At 40.5% G+C, this 17,738-nt stretch overlaps 1 protein-coding gene across 2 annotated transcripts in view; it reads left to right on the top strand.

The window, feature by feature from the left end:
• Positions 1-572: 572 nt before the first annotated feature.
• The window catches only part of fgf14 (fibroblast growth factor 14), a 138,086-nt gene continuing 120,920 nt past the window's right edge, over positions 573-17,738 (top strand). The window contains exon 1 of one of the 2 annotated variants that reach the window (XM_086051481.1): positions 573-1,488. In XM_086051481.1, coding sequence (XP_085907607.1) covers positions 1,398-1,488 — 91 coding nt within the window. In that variant the 5' untranslated portion in view covers positions 573-1,397. The remainder of the gene's footprint in view (positions 1,489-17,738) is intronic. The other variant, XM_086051483.1, reaches the window with a different exon arrangement.

The raw sequence follows: 17,738 nt of genomic DNA, 5'->3' as shown, positions 1-17,738 counted from the left end.
AGCCACGCCCCCAAAAGGGGCGGGGCAATTTGTTGTAAATCTAATCACAAAAAAATACCTTAAATCACGACAGAGTCTTTTGGGGGCACTTTAGTACTGATGTCATTTTTACATGCATTATATAAGTGCCAATGTTAAGCTCACCCAAGTGTCCCTTTAAAGAAGTGGACTACTTCTTTTACTTTTTTTTTTTTACACAAACATAAATCATAAAAGTATTTTAAGAACATAATATCACATCTCCAACACTACTTGTAGGTTTTGTGATGGCCACAGGTTCAAAATGAGAACACAACTAATTTTTATTATTACCAATGGCAAAAAAATGTGATATAGGAGAGACTTATATACATGTACGTAGGTCTTACTCCTAAAGTCTTTAAACCCTAAATGGCTAACGGCTGAGCAAATATCATTCTTGTAATTGTGCACTACACTTTAGAATTGGACACGTATGACAGTGTATAGCATATCGGATAGCGAATCTTCGCAGCATCACTGACGTGACGGCCGGGGCACAAAGCACGTGTTTACGTAATGGGAAGCCAGACTTTCCAGTGCGACCCATCCTGCTCCTCCTTCTTTTCATCCTCCTCCTCTGTTTCCAACACAGGTTGGACAGAAAAAAAAATGCATGCACGTTTCGCTCTGGGTGCACTTTTTGTTGTTGTTGTTAAACGGAGGGAGAGTTAGCGTACGTGCATTGATACAGCCGCGCGGGCATCCACATGCATCGAGACGCAGCGGTGCGGGACTGGCGGAGACATGCAAACTACGATGGGTGCCGTGTGACTAGGGGAGCGAATTTGGACTTGTGCAGGGGGTCTTCATAGGATGCATCCTCCCCTGACGTGTGACGCGGTGCTGATCCACCCTCCTCCTCATCCTCCTCCACCTCCTCCCCTTCAGCTTCTCCTCAGAGTGATGAACTAAACGCGGCGATGGTTCTCTTCTCCACGGAAGTCCGCCGTCTTTTATTGTTTTAGTTGTGTGCGTGTTGTGTAGTGTGCGTGTGTGTTGTGTGCGTGCGTGTGTGTGTGCGTGCGTGCGTGCGTGCGTGTGTGCGTGTGTGTGTGTATGCTTGTTGGCGTCTCCTCCCCGGTGCGACACATGCAATTAAGAGTACCTTTTCTACTTGAGGACGCCACAAGAAGAACGAGAAGAAGAACAAGAAGAAAGCAGAGCATTGTTACGAATAAAGCCACGTGAGAGAAACACAAGAAACCCCGCACAGACAGGATATGTTTTTTTCCCTTCTTCTTCCTATATGATACAATTGGCAAGCTTTACGTGGAGAACTGTGTTGTCATTATTGTTACTGTTGTTATTATTATGCAACCGCAAGGATCTCATCTCTCTCCGGGTGTCTGAGCCACTGGATTCGCCCAAATCAATCAATGTGGTTTCTTTGGAACATTTTCAGCAAAGGAACGCATATGCTGCAGTGTCTTTGTGGCAAGAGTCTCAAGAAAAACAAGAATCCAAGTGGTAAGCGGCATCTCTGTTATCCCTATCATAGAGTAAGTGTGTGTTTTCGCTTTATTGCTCCTGATCCGCTCTGTAATTTGTGACAGACCCTGCAATGCTATGTATGCAGTAATGCAGAGGCACACACAGGCATGGAGAGGAGGAACAACTTATTCCGTACATCTGATATCATTTTTTTGGACAAGTAACAAGCTGCACCACATCACCGGCAACTTTTTCCAAAGTAGCTGGTAATACACAGTTATTACATAGTTGTTGCACAGGGAGTTCTGGGTGAAGGGTCTTATTTCATTTTGTATGAAGTCCCGAAAATGCCATACTAAATTAATGACGCCAACAAATGTATGAGCATTTGCAACTTGAATGCACCTCTCCTTCCCCCATAGATTTATTTGTCCACCGGGATGGATTAGCCGCTCTCGCGGAACCCTATACAGCCCGCGTGCCGCATGTTGCCCACCCCTGCAGTACATGATGCCATCCTGGTTCGTACTGCAGCAGCAGTAGCCCCCCCACTGCAACAGCACTTCTCGATTAAACAGGCCCCCACCAGCAGCACTGCATTGGCAAAGCAATGCAGTGCTTTTTTTTTTTTTGGTGGGGGGAGGTGGGGTGCGTGTGTGGGTGTGCGTGTGTGTGTGTGTGCGTGTGTGTGTGCCCGCTAATGCAACAATGCAATGTTCATTTCAACAGGCTGAATGAGGAGGTGTGTTTAATAATAGTGCATGTGGTGGTGTTGGTGGTGTGTGTCTGTGTTGTGCGGGGCTACTTGTTACTCCATGCAGCCTGGCGAATGGAAGATGATGAGCTCAGCAGTACAGTGCAACTGCACCACACATCAACATCTGACTGCATGGAGAGACACTCTGACACTGCAGGAGAAACAGTTGAATACGGGCAAAGAAGACCACAACATTAGGTACACCCCAACATAGTGTAATGCGTTCCAAGTACAAACAAACATGACAAACAGCTCTCAGTATGATGCAGTGCAGTGTTCCGCAAACCCAAAATATATTATTAAATTAATTCCTCTCTGACAGCTTCACTCAAACCAAGAATGATCTTACCAAGGCACTTTTTTAATTGAGTGAATCTCATTAGACTATGCAGTTGTACCTAATGTTTCGGCCATTGAAAAACCGTGACATATTTTTGGACCATTTCTTCCTCCCAAATACAGGTTAAACAACTACATCCTTGGGGGTACACAAAAAAGTTGGTGTCAGGATTAAGTAAACTATGAGCAACATTGACACAACTCGCTGTTTGCTACCATGCCACACAATTTTAAGGATTTTCCATCAATTTACCTTTACATGTTTCTTCAGGTGTCCCGGAACAACATAACACTACATAGCAAACTTTTGAAGAAATTAGTTGAATTAAATTAGCACCCACCTGGTTTCTGAAGCTGAGCCATGAGTGGTCGTTTTCTAAGCGCTGAGCAGTTGTGATGTCATTTTCAGTCGACAGAAATGACAAAATGGCTGACCCCTGAGATGGCTAAAAACGAGTGGATTTTGCTGCTTAACTCATAAACGCAGTATTAATCAGAATGCTTTGTTTCAACTAGAACATATTCTTGAAAAAAATGTTTGAGTTGACTTCCCCTTTGATGAACAGAACTAAGGAATGTGTGTTATCATTTGATGTACTAGTCAATTTCATGTTTGTACATGATTCAATGGATTCCCGCTATTACGGAAGATAGCGCTGAATCCCAACCTTGAATAGCAAGTTTCTGTGAATAACTGACACTCGCCTAAAAGTGATTATAGCTGCCTATTTTGATAATTTAAACAATACATGTTCCACAAACTATGACCCCAAAACGCTTAAATAGCACTTCTTAGGTAGATTTTGAAGTCTCAATTTTTCTCAAATAAAACAGAACTAAGGAATGCGTGCTATCATTTGAATTTCATTGATGTATTTTGTCTTTTTTTTTTTTAAATTATTGTAAGCGGTATAGATAATGGATGGATGGAATATATTTGTTCTTATTTTGGCCAGTAAAGACACACATTTCAAGTATGAGATAGCCTCCATCTGCTGTGATTATCAGCACCATTAGTATGACTTGCCATTTGATACCATGTCTCACAAATTCAAGATGCTCCATTACTTTACCCAAGTTTTTACATTTTCTTAACGTGAACAGCATGACAATGTGTACCCTAATTTAGCTTTACTTCTTGACTTGACTTTACCTAGCTTTTGAAGTAGCCATATTCTTTTATAAATCACCCATCTCAAGTTTTGATATATTTCTTAAAGTGTCCCTGAGCAAAATATACAGTAGACCTACCCCTAATTAATATTTACTACCTCATACAGTTTAGCTAACTTTTGAAGTAAAGGGTAGGCGCGTATTTACATTTAGCTGGTTTTCATTCATTTCACTACATTCATCATTCACCAGCGTCTTCACCAGTCCGTCATTATTTCAAGCCGACCAAATCTGTCATCGTTATTTTAACCGCACTTCCGTCATCGCTAAATTACAGTTCATCAATACTATTTTAGGACTGGCTGATCTTTTTATTCTTCTTCGCCGTTGCATCCATGACAGCCAGTCAGTGTCAGGAACATACTACTTACTTTGTAACACGCATTCGCAGCGCAAGCAGTGTATTATTGCTCGTCCATTATGGAACACCGTGAAAATGAAAACATAAGATATTCCATAGTATTTACAATCAATACTGTATTTACAAGCGTCTCTTTGACTCAAACATTCATTAAATAAAGAAAAAATGTAACAAATGCTAACGTGTGCACCTTGTAAACCATTAGTAGATGAATCGAAGACAAAAAAAATCCAGTACACGATATTACGCTGTCGTCTCGCTCCAACAAGCTCTCTCTGTCTGACACTCTCGTCCATCCGACATATTTGGCCCAAACCGGAAGTAACTGTTCACAAAATATTCTTGAAATAAATAATTTCATAAAGATTTCACAGAAAACTATAACCGCAAGGGTTATGTAAATAAACAGAGCTGGGCATTTTACTAAAATTACCTGGTCCGTTTATCACCTTCCGTCTATCTGCCTTTTTGTCCGTCCGGACCAAATAGTAATCGCCTATAGGCCGGTCCGCCTATTATTTTAGCTAACGGGCTTCCGTTAGCGTTTCCATCTACCAACCTCGACCAACTTCATCTTGCACATCTAGTAAAAAGTGCAGATAGGCTACTGGTGTTCAAATGTAACGGATAAAAGCAAAAAGTATTCTCAAAATTATTTACTCCATGAATTACAAATTACTGGAAAAAATACTCAAGTATAGTAACAAAGTATTTGTACTTCGTTACTTCCCATCTCTGTACACACACACACACACACGCACACACACCCCCACACACACACACACACACACACACACACACAGCATGGTGATTGGTGAAAGCACTGGTCACCAGATTGACAAGCAAACTTTTTTTCTTTTTCTGTCAGAGGATGAGGAGTCCCTCCACCGTCCACTAGAAGCAATCCTGGTTATATTTACCCCCGTGAACAAACACACGCGAGACAAGCAGCGCGTGTTTCCGTCATTCGTCAGTGAGGGACTGAGAAGGTCCATCGGGCCAGATCAAGTTAGTGACGATTCTTAGTCGGTCAGTTTTTCGAAGTTTTCCTGTCGTCTGTCAACAAAACCCGGCATCTGTCAGTGATGGCCTGAATGATCATCTCTGGTAAAAATGAATTTTATTCAACAGAATTAAGGAACACAAGTGTTGTAATTTGATTGATTTACTCTTAAGGCCCTAATACACCAAACTGACGTCGGTGGTCGTTAAGCGTCGTTGCGTCTTTAAGCGCCGTCTGATTAATGTAGTGGCCCCCGTCGTAGTGTCGTAACCTGTCTGTAAGTGTCTTGGGGGTGTTTACGTTTGTTGAATCGGCGTCGCCAGTCGTGACATTTGGTCACTCTGATTGGCTGTTAGCTAGCAAATCAGCGCGCGGAGCACCAACGTGAAGTGACAAATGAGGATAAATAGTGAGCACGCCTCCGCTGCCTTAATCTTCTTACAAGTACAAGAGCGAGGGTTGACAATGTAAGTATTTCACAATACCGTGTCAAGAACGTGATGTTTACTTCGCGTGGGACTTCATCGTGAGCGAAGAATAGAGCCGAATGCATTGTTTATGTTATAATCAGCCCCCGGCCAACATCTTTCCGGTTGGAGTTTTCTAACCATGAGAAATGGTGACCACCGCCGCTGATGGTATGGAAGGGTAGTACATCTTATGCATGCGCAGAAGGTACTTTAATGGTCAGCGTTGCTGTCTGTCGTTGCGGTCTGCTTTGCCAGCGTGACGTGCCGACAGCCGGCCGGACGCCACAGGGGGTAAGCGTCTGTCACTGTTGGTGAACGTCGTTTTGGTGTATCAGGGCCTTTATATTTGTTCAGTATATGCATAGATTTTTGCGGGGTTTGCTTCATAAAGTGATCCGTTAATCTGAGCTCAACTGCTAGCATGTGGGCTGGCTGTGGAAACAGAACTGCAGCGTTTGTCACTCTCTAGTGGATCTAGACCAGGGGTGCCCATTATGTCGATTGCGATCGACCGGTCATCGCAAAGGCATTGTGGGTGGATCGCCAACCTATCATTCATCCTCATTACTGTTTTTTTAAAAAAAAATTGTATTCACATAATACAATATAATACAAAACTCTCGATGGGAGATTAAACAATTGTTTGTGCAATGACCATAGAAAGAGTTTAGTATAGATAGGGAAAAAACAAACACAAAAAAACAGAAAATCCTCACTACTGTATTGCTACGTTTCCACCATCTGCGTTGGGAGCGTTTCTGGCGACGCGTTTCGATTGGAGTCAATGTAGCTCGCGTGGGAGGTTGCGTGCGAGGCGGTGCGAATGATGCGCTTGGAGCAGTGGGATGCGGAGCGAAGCACCGGAAACCCGCCCATACGCTCATTCAGCGCGTATAAACAAGTCAACTTGTTTGTCATTTTGTCTCAGCCAATCAGCATCGGGCATACTAGTCACACACAGCCACACAGCGTCCTGTTGACTCGCCTGCTTTTTTTTTTTACAGTTCTTCAACTTTACCAAGACAGCAATATTGATAGCATTAGCATAGTGTGCAGAAAAGTTGACTTGTTTTATACACGCCGAATGGAGCGAATGAGCGGAGTGTTATTGCAAGTCATTAGAGTAAGGTAATTACAAAAGATTTTTTTTGTATTGTGCTATATAGGTTGATGCAGTCATGCAAGGTACGCCAGCATATATGGTACATATAAAAATAATTCTCAATATATTTATAAATAATGTGTTATGCATTTTTAGTAGGTGGTAGATCATTTTGACTCGGTCATGTCATAAGTAGCTCTCAGGCAGAAAAAGTGTGTGCATCCCTGATCTAGACCAATGAACAGCCAGCGTGCAGGTGAGGGAAGGACTGTACTCTAAATTAAGTAATACCCGTGTGTGAGAAGTATAGTTCTCAGAAAATGAGGTGAGAAAGTTAGCCCAAGGATCGAGCATCAGAAAAATTAGCACAACATGCAATTAGGGTTGCCAACCGTTCCTTGAAAAAACGGAATCGTTACGTATTTAGAAATGTAAGTACGCGTCCCATATTGAGTTGTCAAAGGACACACATTGTCAAAAATAGTCTGTAAAATGTTGATGGAATTAATGTCATATTATATCAAGGTATATCAAGTATTCCCTTTATATCCCCCTGTCTGTGACCAATGAGCTGTCAATACACTAGTTGTGACCCCTGCACAATGTAAGTCGCGCATGCGCAGAAGGTTGGCCAAGTTTGCTCACTAACTGCGGCAACTACATTAGGACAAAACACATAGTGATGCTTCTGCACAATCTGTGGTACGCATTCTAAATCCAAATAAAGTATATCTGAATGACATATGTAATACTTTACTATTGTCTTGCTCAAGTAGAAAACTGATTTAAACTTTTATTTTCCGTGCAACTAACCACAGTAGGCTACTATCTCCATCCATGGAATATTTTTTTATCAATATATAGCTAAATTAAACAAATGCTTCTCAATGAAGCATGAAAAATGCAAAACCAAGGAAACAATCAACATTTTGGTGGATGTACAATCCCCCCAAAAATACAAATTCTTAGGTCTCTATATCTTCATTACAAAAAACAAAATTAATTTGCTCTAATTATTATAACATAAAACATTAAAAGATATATATTTTTAAATCTTTATTAATCAAAACCAGCATCCAATCATATTTTCCATAAAAATGAGAATTACAAACTGAGCACACAAGCATCTCAGAATAAATATAAATGTAAAAAATAGGCTGTCTCCACATAATGTGGCATTGAGCTATTTATAAGTTATGAATGTTCTGCTTATTTATTGTTTTAATTCATCTATACAGTTTTAAGTTAAGCAGGAAAGTTTATGTTTAAAAGAAGTTTATTCTGATAAGTACATTTTGCATTTCTGGATAACAATTTTTTCATGTGATCGTCCATCCATCCATTATCCAAGCCGCTTTATCCTCACAAGGATCGCGGGCATGCTGGAGCCTATCCCAGCTGTCTACGGGCAGCGGGCGAAGTACACCCTGAACTGGTTGCCAGCCAATTGCAGGGCACACACAAACAAACAATTATTCACACTCACAATCATACCTAGGGACAATTTAGAGCGTCCAATCAACCTACCATGCATGCTTTTGGAATGTGGGATGAAAGTGGAGTACCCGGAGAAAACTCACGCAGGCACGGTAAGAACATGCAAACTCCACACAGGAAGGCCGGGGCCAGATTCTAACCCACAACCTCTGCACTGTGAGGCGCACGTGCCAACCAGTTTATCACCATGCCGCCAACTCAGATTTAAATAGTTAAAAATTGTTTCACCTACCACAAAAAAGGCATGGAAGGTTGAAGGCAGTCAGGTCGGCCGTCTCTGCCTTAAAGAGGAAGTCAACACAAGCATTTTTTTCCCAAGTATATGTCCTATGCAAGCCCACTAGTTGAAACAGGGCATTCTGATAAATATTGCGTTTGTGGAATAAGTGTTAATCCACTCGTTTTTAGCCATCTCTGGGGGCGGCCATTTTGTCTTCCGTCAACTGAAAATGACATCACAAATGCTCACAACGACCAATCATGGCTCAGATTCAGAAAACAGGTCAACTGCTGGTGACGTGAAAGGCACAGTGGAGGATAAGTGACTGATTGCGATGGCTTAGCGTGGCAGGAGCTCAAAGACGCTAACATTGCAGACTCAAGCTCGTGGGAAGTCGAAGCGAGACCCTCATTGATGCCACGCGCTGACCACACAAGCTAGGGTAGATCATTACTGCGAAAAGAGGGTCGCGATTTCTGTGGAATCAGCAAGCTGGACTTTAATGAAGTAGCGAGGCAGTGTCAGAATGGCGTTTCATGGCTATAAGATAACAACTTGAGCATGTTACCTGTCAAACAAATCACACAGCAGTTCAATCCAGGCGTGTGTTTTTCTTGTCATAGAGACGAGGCAGCTGCTCTTGAGGCCTCATCTGAAAAGGCCTAGATATGGTACTCCAGTCCTATGGCTGTATTTATAGTAACTCCACCTCAACTGCAAGAACAGACAGAGACAAAGCTGACAAGGCTGTCAAACTGGGCATACGTGATGAGAATTAAGCCCCTGTTCAAGCCCAATTTCAAGTCGGGTGATTGACTTCGGAGCTCAGGGATCATTTTAAGTTTGGGGTGTACACTAGCGCCTTGATTTATGAGTGACCCAACTTACAAGTTTGTTTGGTTATTGAACAGTTGCTGGGTCAATTTTTTGTTTAGTTTTGCAAGCCAAAATCGGAACTTAAGATACACTGGCAAAAAATGGGCAAAAAAAAGAAACCGATAAAGTAAGCTATGATAATTTTCACTTTTTTGAGTATTTCAGTGTGAGTGAAAGTGATTGCTTGAGTGATGATTGAACCATTTCTTCCACCCCAGAATGCAGATGGTAGAGCCTGTCTATTTGTTTTATCAGAAATCAGCTCGGCTTTCGGCCCTTTTTCATGCATACCGTCGTTCAAGCTTTGACAGTCTGACCAGTTAATTTGTACTTTATTAAGTCAATTAAGTAATTAGGCAGCTGAGTGGAAGGAATAGAGCTTGAGTAAGTTTCTCTCCTGTGTGAGCGATGACGCAGATGTCATCTTGAAACTTTGCAAATGTCACTTAAATGCGGGACTCTGGCTATGGTGAATGGCAGTGACCTAATGAGGTCAGTAATGTGGTAAACGTTGGAGGATAAGGTTATGTCATGAACTATACTGTGGAATGAAGGTTTGATGGGCACTCAGTGAAACATTAACACAATTATTTTTTTTTCTGATTGTCATTATATAAAGGAGATTATGGGGCTCAGTGCTATGTATTTTTTACTTTACAGCAGTAGAAGTCTTTTGCAAGATAATTGACTTAACCAAAGGTTCATCAAGCCTTAAAGCGGAAGTCAATCCAAATTTTTTTAGGAATATGTTCTATGCGAGCCCACTGGTTTAATTAAACAAGGCATTCTGATAAATATTACATTTGTGAAATAAGAGTTAATTCACCCATTTTTAGCTATCTCTGGGGGCTGCCATTTTGTCACTTCTGTCGACTGAAAATGACATCACAACTGCTCAGAGCTCAGCTAACGACTAATCACGGCTGACCTGTTATCTGAAGTTGAGCCGTGATTGGTCGTCACCTGAGCCCTGAGCAGTTGTGATGTCATTTTCAGGCGACAGAGGTGACAAAATGGCCGCGACCTGAGATGGCTAAAAAGGGTTGGATTTTGCTGCTTAACTCATTTTCCACAAACACAATATTAATCAGAATACCGTGTTTCAACTAGTGGGCCTACTGGGAACATATTCTTGGAAAAAAAATGTGTTTGGGTTGACTTCCGCTTTAAATAATGCTGTAATTCACATTGCAATGTCTTTTCTCTTGAAGCATGTAATGCTTGGGTACATTGCAAACAATCTCTCATGTTTCCTTATGTTAGTTGCTGCAAGATTAAACAGGACAATACAATACATGCCCTGTAAAGTCAATTCAGAGATTTGTTTCAAAATACATAATACATGTTTGAAGATAATTACTGGATTATACATACGTATCTATGTATCTATGTTGTACGCAATTGTAGAGATATAGCGTTAAACGGTTTTACAGTAGGGTGACCATATTTTGATTTCCAAAAAAAGAGGACAGTGGCAACCGGGTTATCCAGGTAGGGTGTAAATAAATGGACATGTCCAGGCAAAAGAGGATGTTTGGCCACCTTATTTTATACCGTTTCAGTTGTTTTTTTTTTTTCTGGGTGTGTTTAAAAGTTGGGTAACACACTATATAAGATCTTTTGCTGAGCTTCTTTGTTTGCATCATCGCAATTGCGATGTGCATTAAGATAGCGAGCTATACATATTCACCGAACATGCATGTTCTTTTTCGCACTGTCGTACGCACTTTGTTGTGAGCCACAAGTGCACACGTCACACCAAGTATGACGGAAGAGTGAAAAAGTGGAGAAAAATAAATTCAAATGTCTGACTTGACAACCAATATATGGACTGGGGCATCAGGCTGGCGCGGCTGCTTTAGAGCGCCTCATTGTTGGTCGGGAGTGACTGCATTTAACAGAGAGAGGGCAGAAGAGTGGTTGGGCATCAGATGTGACAGCTGGAGTGTGGACATGGTCTTTGCACTAGCATATCCGCTTTGAGCACCTCATAGCCGCGACGACCTGATAGGATACTGCCACGGAGGGCATTAAGCGGATATATTTTCACGCTTCTTGTAAAGAACATTTTTGCTTTGACTTCCCTTTTAACAAACCACATTTTTGCATGGACTTTGACAGTAGAGAGAGCAGTCATTGGGCTGCATGGCTACATGTCATTTATTGTCCAGAGAAGCAAAAATGTGATGGTTACATCAGTCACTCTACATTGGTCTGTCATGGCACACAGCATAAGTCCACATGTGAATCTTTATTACACTCAGCACCAGTTGGCTATGTCACTTACTCTTAATTGGTCAAGATACATATTGCATCAATCATTACAACACAATACAACAAGGATTACCCTCAGACTACAGTTGCACAATAGCACCTGGCAAATAAATGTTAAAGTTATGTAATTCTCTGACTAGGCTGAAACTGAATTAATATGCAAGACAACACCTACAATCAACCTCCAAAAGTGAGTCAATCAAATGACAACCAGGATTGATTTGGACAGTGTGTGTACAGTACTTCATTTTCACCTGAACTGTACCTGAAGGTGAGATGCAGCCATCCATTGCAGTATCTTTTCTGGGTAGCTACCACCCACAGTCAAGTTTCTCCAAGCAGAAAAGGGGCCACTGATTTGTACATGATCTTGTTAAAAAAAACTTGCCTGCATAATGTATGTACACCCATTTAATTGGTAGCAACAGACAAAGAAAAGAGTGGTGCTAAAGTGTGGGTTAACACGCAAACATAACTCCTACAATTAGGAGAGAATGGAAGCGTTGGCTAAAAATACCCACCTCCAACCAGCATTGCACACTGTCAGGATTCATCACAAACATGAAGAAGTGCGTGAGCGAAGGCCCCTCATACAAATGTCATTTTATTAAATACACTACCTCCATTTTGATTAAAAATGTATTTGATGGAGTTATATTAGGGTGATCAGTTTACTTTTGCGATTGCTGGCTTACAACCTTGACTGGTCACCAGCCAATCACAGGGTCAGTCTACATGTCAACACAGGCATCTTTATTACCCACGGGAGCAGTGATCGGAAATCCAGTCATTGAATGCATTATTATTATAATCATTATCATATGTATTAATACTGTATATTTTTAAATTCACCCTCCTGGGGTGGAAGGCAGTCTCCAAGTGTACACTTTACAGATGTTCACGTTGTCCGCTGGAGGTGGTCTGCTTAAAGTTCGTTATAAATGTATGATTTCAAGCAAATTAGTTTATTCTTCTGCCATGTCAAACTTTGCTTTTAAACAGCAATTTAAAGGAAACGAGAGGAGCCACTTCCATTTGCAGCGAATGGAGTCAAATGTGTTCACACCCACAATGGTGCAAAACACCCATTTTTAACTGAGACAAGCTGCATGTGTCTGCGGAAATATCAAAACCCAATACAACAGGCCTCTGCCCAGATTTCAAACGAGCCTCGTACAAGACTTGCACTGGGCACGAAAATAAATCCCTCTGTGTCTCTCAATAGTAGTCAGAACCAGTGATTGGTTAGTTACATCACTCATTCTTCATTGGTCAGTCTACATAATACACGTCAATCATTGCATGCAATTTCAGTAAGTAGTTGGTTACATAAGTCACTTTTTGTTGGTTAGTCTACACAGTACCAGTAACTGGTTGGTTACGTCAGTCATTGTTCATTGGCCAGTCTACATATCAATCATTGTTACAGACTTACAGTACATGCAGTACAAGCGATTGGTCACTTACTGTACATCACTCCCAACAAAATGTCCCTTGTGCGAAATTGTACATTGATCAGTTGCAATAAAAACACGTCAGAAAAAAACCCTCTAGAGTCTAGAACATCTGAAATGTGTTTGGGTTTAATCAGAAGCAATTTACATGGTGACAGTTGTGTGCTGACCCCCACTTAACAGAGTTTGAATGTGATTGTCCAAAAATGACACTGCATGTGATGTCCCAGTTATAAGATGACAGGCACACTTTTGCAACCACATTATTTCAGTTGTTTTTATTTACATCCCCTCTCAAAGAGAAACCTTTTTTTTGTACAGATAACACAGGGTCACATTAATGGTAGAAAACGTTCTGAAATTATTTATCTTGGACTCATTGTTTTACATCTCTTGAAAACTGGCATTTGAACAAGGCTTTGGAGACTTTTTTATAGCCACTGCACTAGTTGCTCTTCATTGGCCAGTCAGTCAATGATCACATGCTACTGGGATAACAAGATCAATGAGCAGAGACCATGCAAATGCTGTATGTGAGAAAGACAAGGTTCATTTCAGCACATATTTTAATCCTGTGAATCCCCAAACATGCAAAGATTATACCATGAAACATTTCTTTTAATCTAGAGAATGATAACGTACTTTTGTTTTTGTTTAGGTCATTACACAGGTGTATCATTTATGTGTTTTTTGGGAAATCTGGCTGACGAGAAGGTGTCAAAATTGTAGGAAACAGCTTCTTTCAGCTCAATGTGCAAAGAAATCTTTCTGAATTAAAGTAAAGGATCAGGGCGTACGCTGAAGACATCACTGGTAATGTTGTGAAAGTGTGGTTTCCATGGTAACCACTTAAAAGGGGTCACGTTATTCTGTGGTAGTCCATTTAATGTGCCTAACAACTCAGTGATATCACTTTAAAACATGTAATCAAAGCTATTTTAGAAAAATGAAAAGTTGACGTGTCATTCAATTTAATCTCTTCTTCAAAATGAATTGCAAGCAAATTGTCACTGAAGAGAGGCAATAAGTGGTTGGGGGAATTAGAAACTTTGATACACTTATCTACCTGTGAAGTGAGCCAGCTGCTCACAATGAAAACTACAACATAACCACAACTGATGTGGATATAGAAAAAAATGAATCAGTGTTTTTGTTTTAACATTCAAAGTGGCATGTTTCATTGGCTAAAGTCTGATAGTAGCAGTCAGGAAAGTACTGCCTATTTCCGAACATTTTGGTTGTTTACTACTTTATTTTGAAGCTCAGCCCCACTATATGCAATTTAATTGTTTGCGCAACCCTAATCTCCCTCAGCTGGGGCTGAGTTAATGAGCATGTTACATTATGTACAGAACACTTTTTTCCTGTGATTATTCCTATGGTCCTGTGGTTTGCAGATTTGTCTTTCTTTTTTGTGTGTTTTGAAACATTTATTATTTTGAAATGTTTTCCCCATTTTAAATAGCGGAAACAATCTATTCTAGGGTCAGACGGTTGCCGGCAGTTATTTTATTCTCAATGACAAGGCCAAATTCCAATGAAGTTGGGATGTTGCGAAAATGTACCAGAATACATTTTTGCAAGTCATTTTCAGCTATATTCAATTGGGTATACTACAAAGACGAGATATTTAATGTTCAAACTGATGAACGTGATTGTTTTTGTATGTGTGTGTGTGTTCAAATATTCTATCATTTTGCATTTGATGCCTAACAAAAGACTGTGAAATTTGAGGAGTGCCCAAAAAACACCTGTTTGGAACATTCCACAGGTGAAGATGTTAATTGGAAAGAGGTGAGTGTCATGATTGGCTATAAAAGAAGCATCTTTGAAAGGCTCAGTTGTTCACAAGCAAGGATGGGAAGAGGTGCATCACTTTCTGAACAACTGCATGAGAAAATAGTCCAACAATTTAAGAACAATTCTTCTTAAAGCACAATTGCATGGAATTTTAGGGATTTCATCATCTACAGTACGGTCCATAATGTCATCAAAAGATTCAGAGACTCTGGAGAAAGCGGCAAGGCCGCAAACTAGGATTGAACGCCAGAGACCTTTGATACCTCAGGATGCACTGCATTCCAAAATCGCATCATTGTGTAAGAAATATTGCCACGTGTGCTCAGGCACACTTCAGAAAACCACTGTTAGTTAACACATTTTGTCATGACATCTACAAATGCAGGATAAAACTCTCCCATGCAAAGTGAAAGCCGTACAGTATTTCAACAACCCTCAGAAACGCACTGGCTTTTCCGGGCTCAAACTCATCCTATGCATGCATAAAAGTGTGGCAGACCACATTTCAAATAGTTTTTGGAAATCAGGGTCATCATGTCATATTCTCGGGGCCAAAGAGGAAAATGACTCTGCATGTGTTACGCTAGTGTGGATTACAGAGATGGGGAAATACTTACATTCTGCACATGAGTAAAAGTACAATTACTTGCATAAAAATTACTTTGGTAAAAGTACTCATTCAAATAATTACTTAAGTAAAAGTAAAAAAGTACAGGCTCTGAAATGTTCTTCATGAGTAAAAGTAAAAAATATTCTTAGCGGATGTTTCCTCCTCATGTCATATAATTTGAAGACTATTACATTTGAAAGGTCGTCACTTAACACACCATGCAGGTAGACCAACCTCTTGAAATCACGTTTTTGTTAAACCTCATTAACCAGGGCCAAACTAACGAAAGGGTAATCATTTAGCTTTACCTCGATATGTTTTCTCAGATAAGGCCATGGCTGGGCGTCAGCCAGCTGCTGGCTCGTTTTGAGTCACGCCCATATTGCTGATAGTTTCAACGTCGACACACTCCACCTCGCCGATGTTTTTACTTCTTCTCACCTTCCAATTAAATTATCTTCTGTAGCGAGTAGCATAGTATCTTCTTGGGTGATGTCATAGCTTGAGATAGAGCCAATCACAAGCTGGGATGTCCGGGACCGGGTGAAACCCTTCATATGATTGGCGGAGCCACGAACATTGGTCTAATTTATTTTTTAAATTGTCATGTATCATGTAAAACAAAAGTAACGACCCTGTTTTGAAAATGTATCGAGTTAAAAGTACAGATACCGGTGATAAAATGTAACAGAAAAAAATTTAAAGTATTCTAAAAAATAAATACTCTGTGAATTACAAAGTACTGGAAAAACTACTCAAGTACAGTAACAAAGTATTTGTACTTCGTTACTTCCCATTTCTGGGATTAGTAGTAAAAGAGTGTGACTGCCATCAGTCCAGAACATTGAACATGTGTGGGGCATTATGAAGCACAAAATATGACAACGGAGATCCCGGACTATTGAGCAACTGAAATTGTACATCAAGCCACAATGGGAAACAATTCCACCTACAAAGCATCCAACTAGTGTCCTCAATTCTCAAACGCTTGTGTTGCTGTTAAAAGGAAAGGTGATGTAACACAGTGGTAAAAAATGGCCTAGTGCCTGCTTTTTAGGAACATGTTGCGGGCATCAAATTCAAAATGAGTCAATATGAGAAAAAAAAGTTGTCTTTGTAGTGCATTCAAGTGAATATAGGTTTAAAAGGATTTGCTAATCATTGTACAGTATTGTTTGTAATTTACATTTTGCACAACATCTCAACTTAATTGGAATTGGGGTATGTAATTGGCTGTCGAAAGAAGGCCAACATGACTTTAATAATTGGAGGTGATCTACATCCATAGAGACCTCCGTTCTGGCAGTATTATTCTGCTCAAAACAACACGGACATGAAAATAGGAGTTCAGAACATTCATGGAGAGAGTGCCATCAAATTAAAATTAATTGATTCAGTGGATATACATTTTGATTTACATTATAGGTAAATCAAAGATAAAGTGAAGTGTCCCTCACTAGTATTTACCAATGTCCTCCAAAACAAACGCCTCTTCTTGGTCTATTCTAACACTCTCCTTCCCCTTCAGTATTATCACACATCTGGCTGCCATCCAAAGTAAAGTTGTGGGTTTTGTAACTGGCAAGATATATGACAGCAATACAAAGACTTATGGCTGCCCCTTAAAAGCATGTGTTAAAGCGACTCGGTTTCAGTGTTTCTCTCTAATTGACTCAAGCTTTAAGAACATTACCTCTGTGGTCAGACTCTACAATATAATATGTCATTTGTGCTTTAATATAATTTTTCTTCAGGTTGGTGCTGACAAAGGTTCACTTTTATTGCACGTTGTATCACTTTGGTAACATAGGCTACTACTGATGTGAGAGGAACACGATGTTCTTTAAAGGAGACATATTTTGCATTTATTTTCACCATTTAAAACAGCTACAAGGTCTCTTAATAACATATCTGTGGTGTCAAAACACCTAAAAAAATCAAGAACTATGCTACATGTTGCACCTAGAGGTGGGCGATACATATCGTCATCGATATCATCGTCAATCTTGCTTTCACGATGTGTAATTTTACATTATCGAGTATTAACACTGCCTCTAAAAGCATAACGACTCAAGTCAGTCGACGGCCACAAAGTATGAGGAAATGCTGAAAATCAGTGTGCATTGACGGCAGAGGAAGAGGAAGTGATAATCATTCGCCGAATCAGCGGGCAGGACCCGGTCACGTGACTCTGTCCGCACTTCAGCCAAGCAGTTTCAAACTGGATGAATGTCAAATGGAAGAATGTCGAGCGGGGATTCATAGTGAGGCGCGAGTCCGCGTCATCCGCAGTCTGTAAATGGTTTGGGGTTGACAAGACTGACGTCGGTGGAAATAACATTGTTAGACG

The sequence above is a fragment of the Filicampus tigris genome, chromosome 14 (assembly GCF_054856515.1).
Source record: "Filicampus tigris isolate MCC_2025a chromosome 14, RoL_Ftig_1.0, whole genome shotgun sequence".
Lineage (NCBI taxonomy): Eukaryota > Metazoa > Chordata > Actinopteri > Syngnathiformes > Syngnathidae > Filicampus > Filicampus tigris.
Note: the sequence above shows the minus strand (reverse complement) of the source record. Positions and strands in the feature narration are given on the sequence as shown.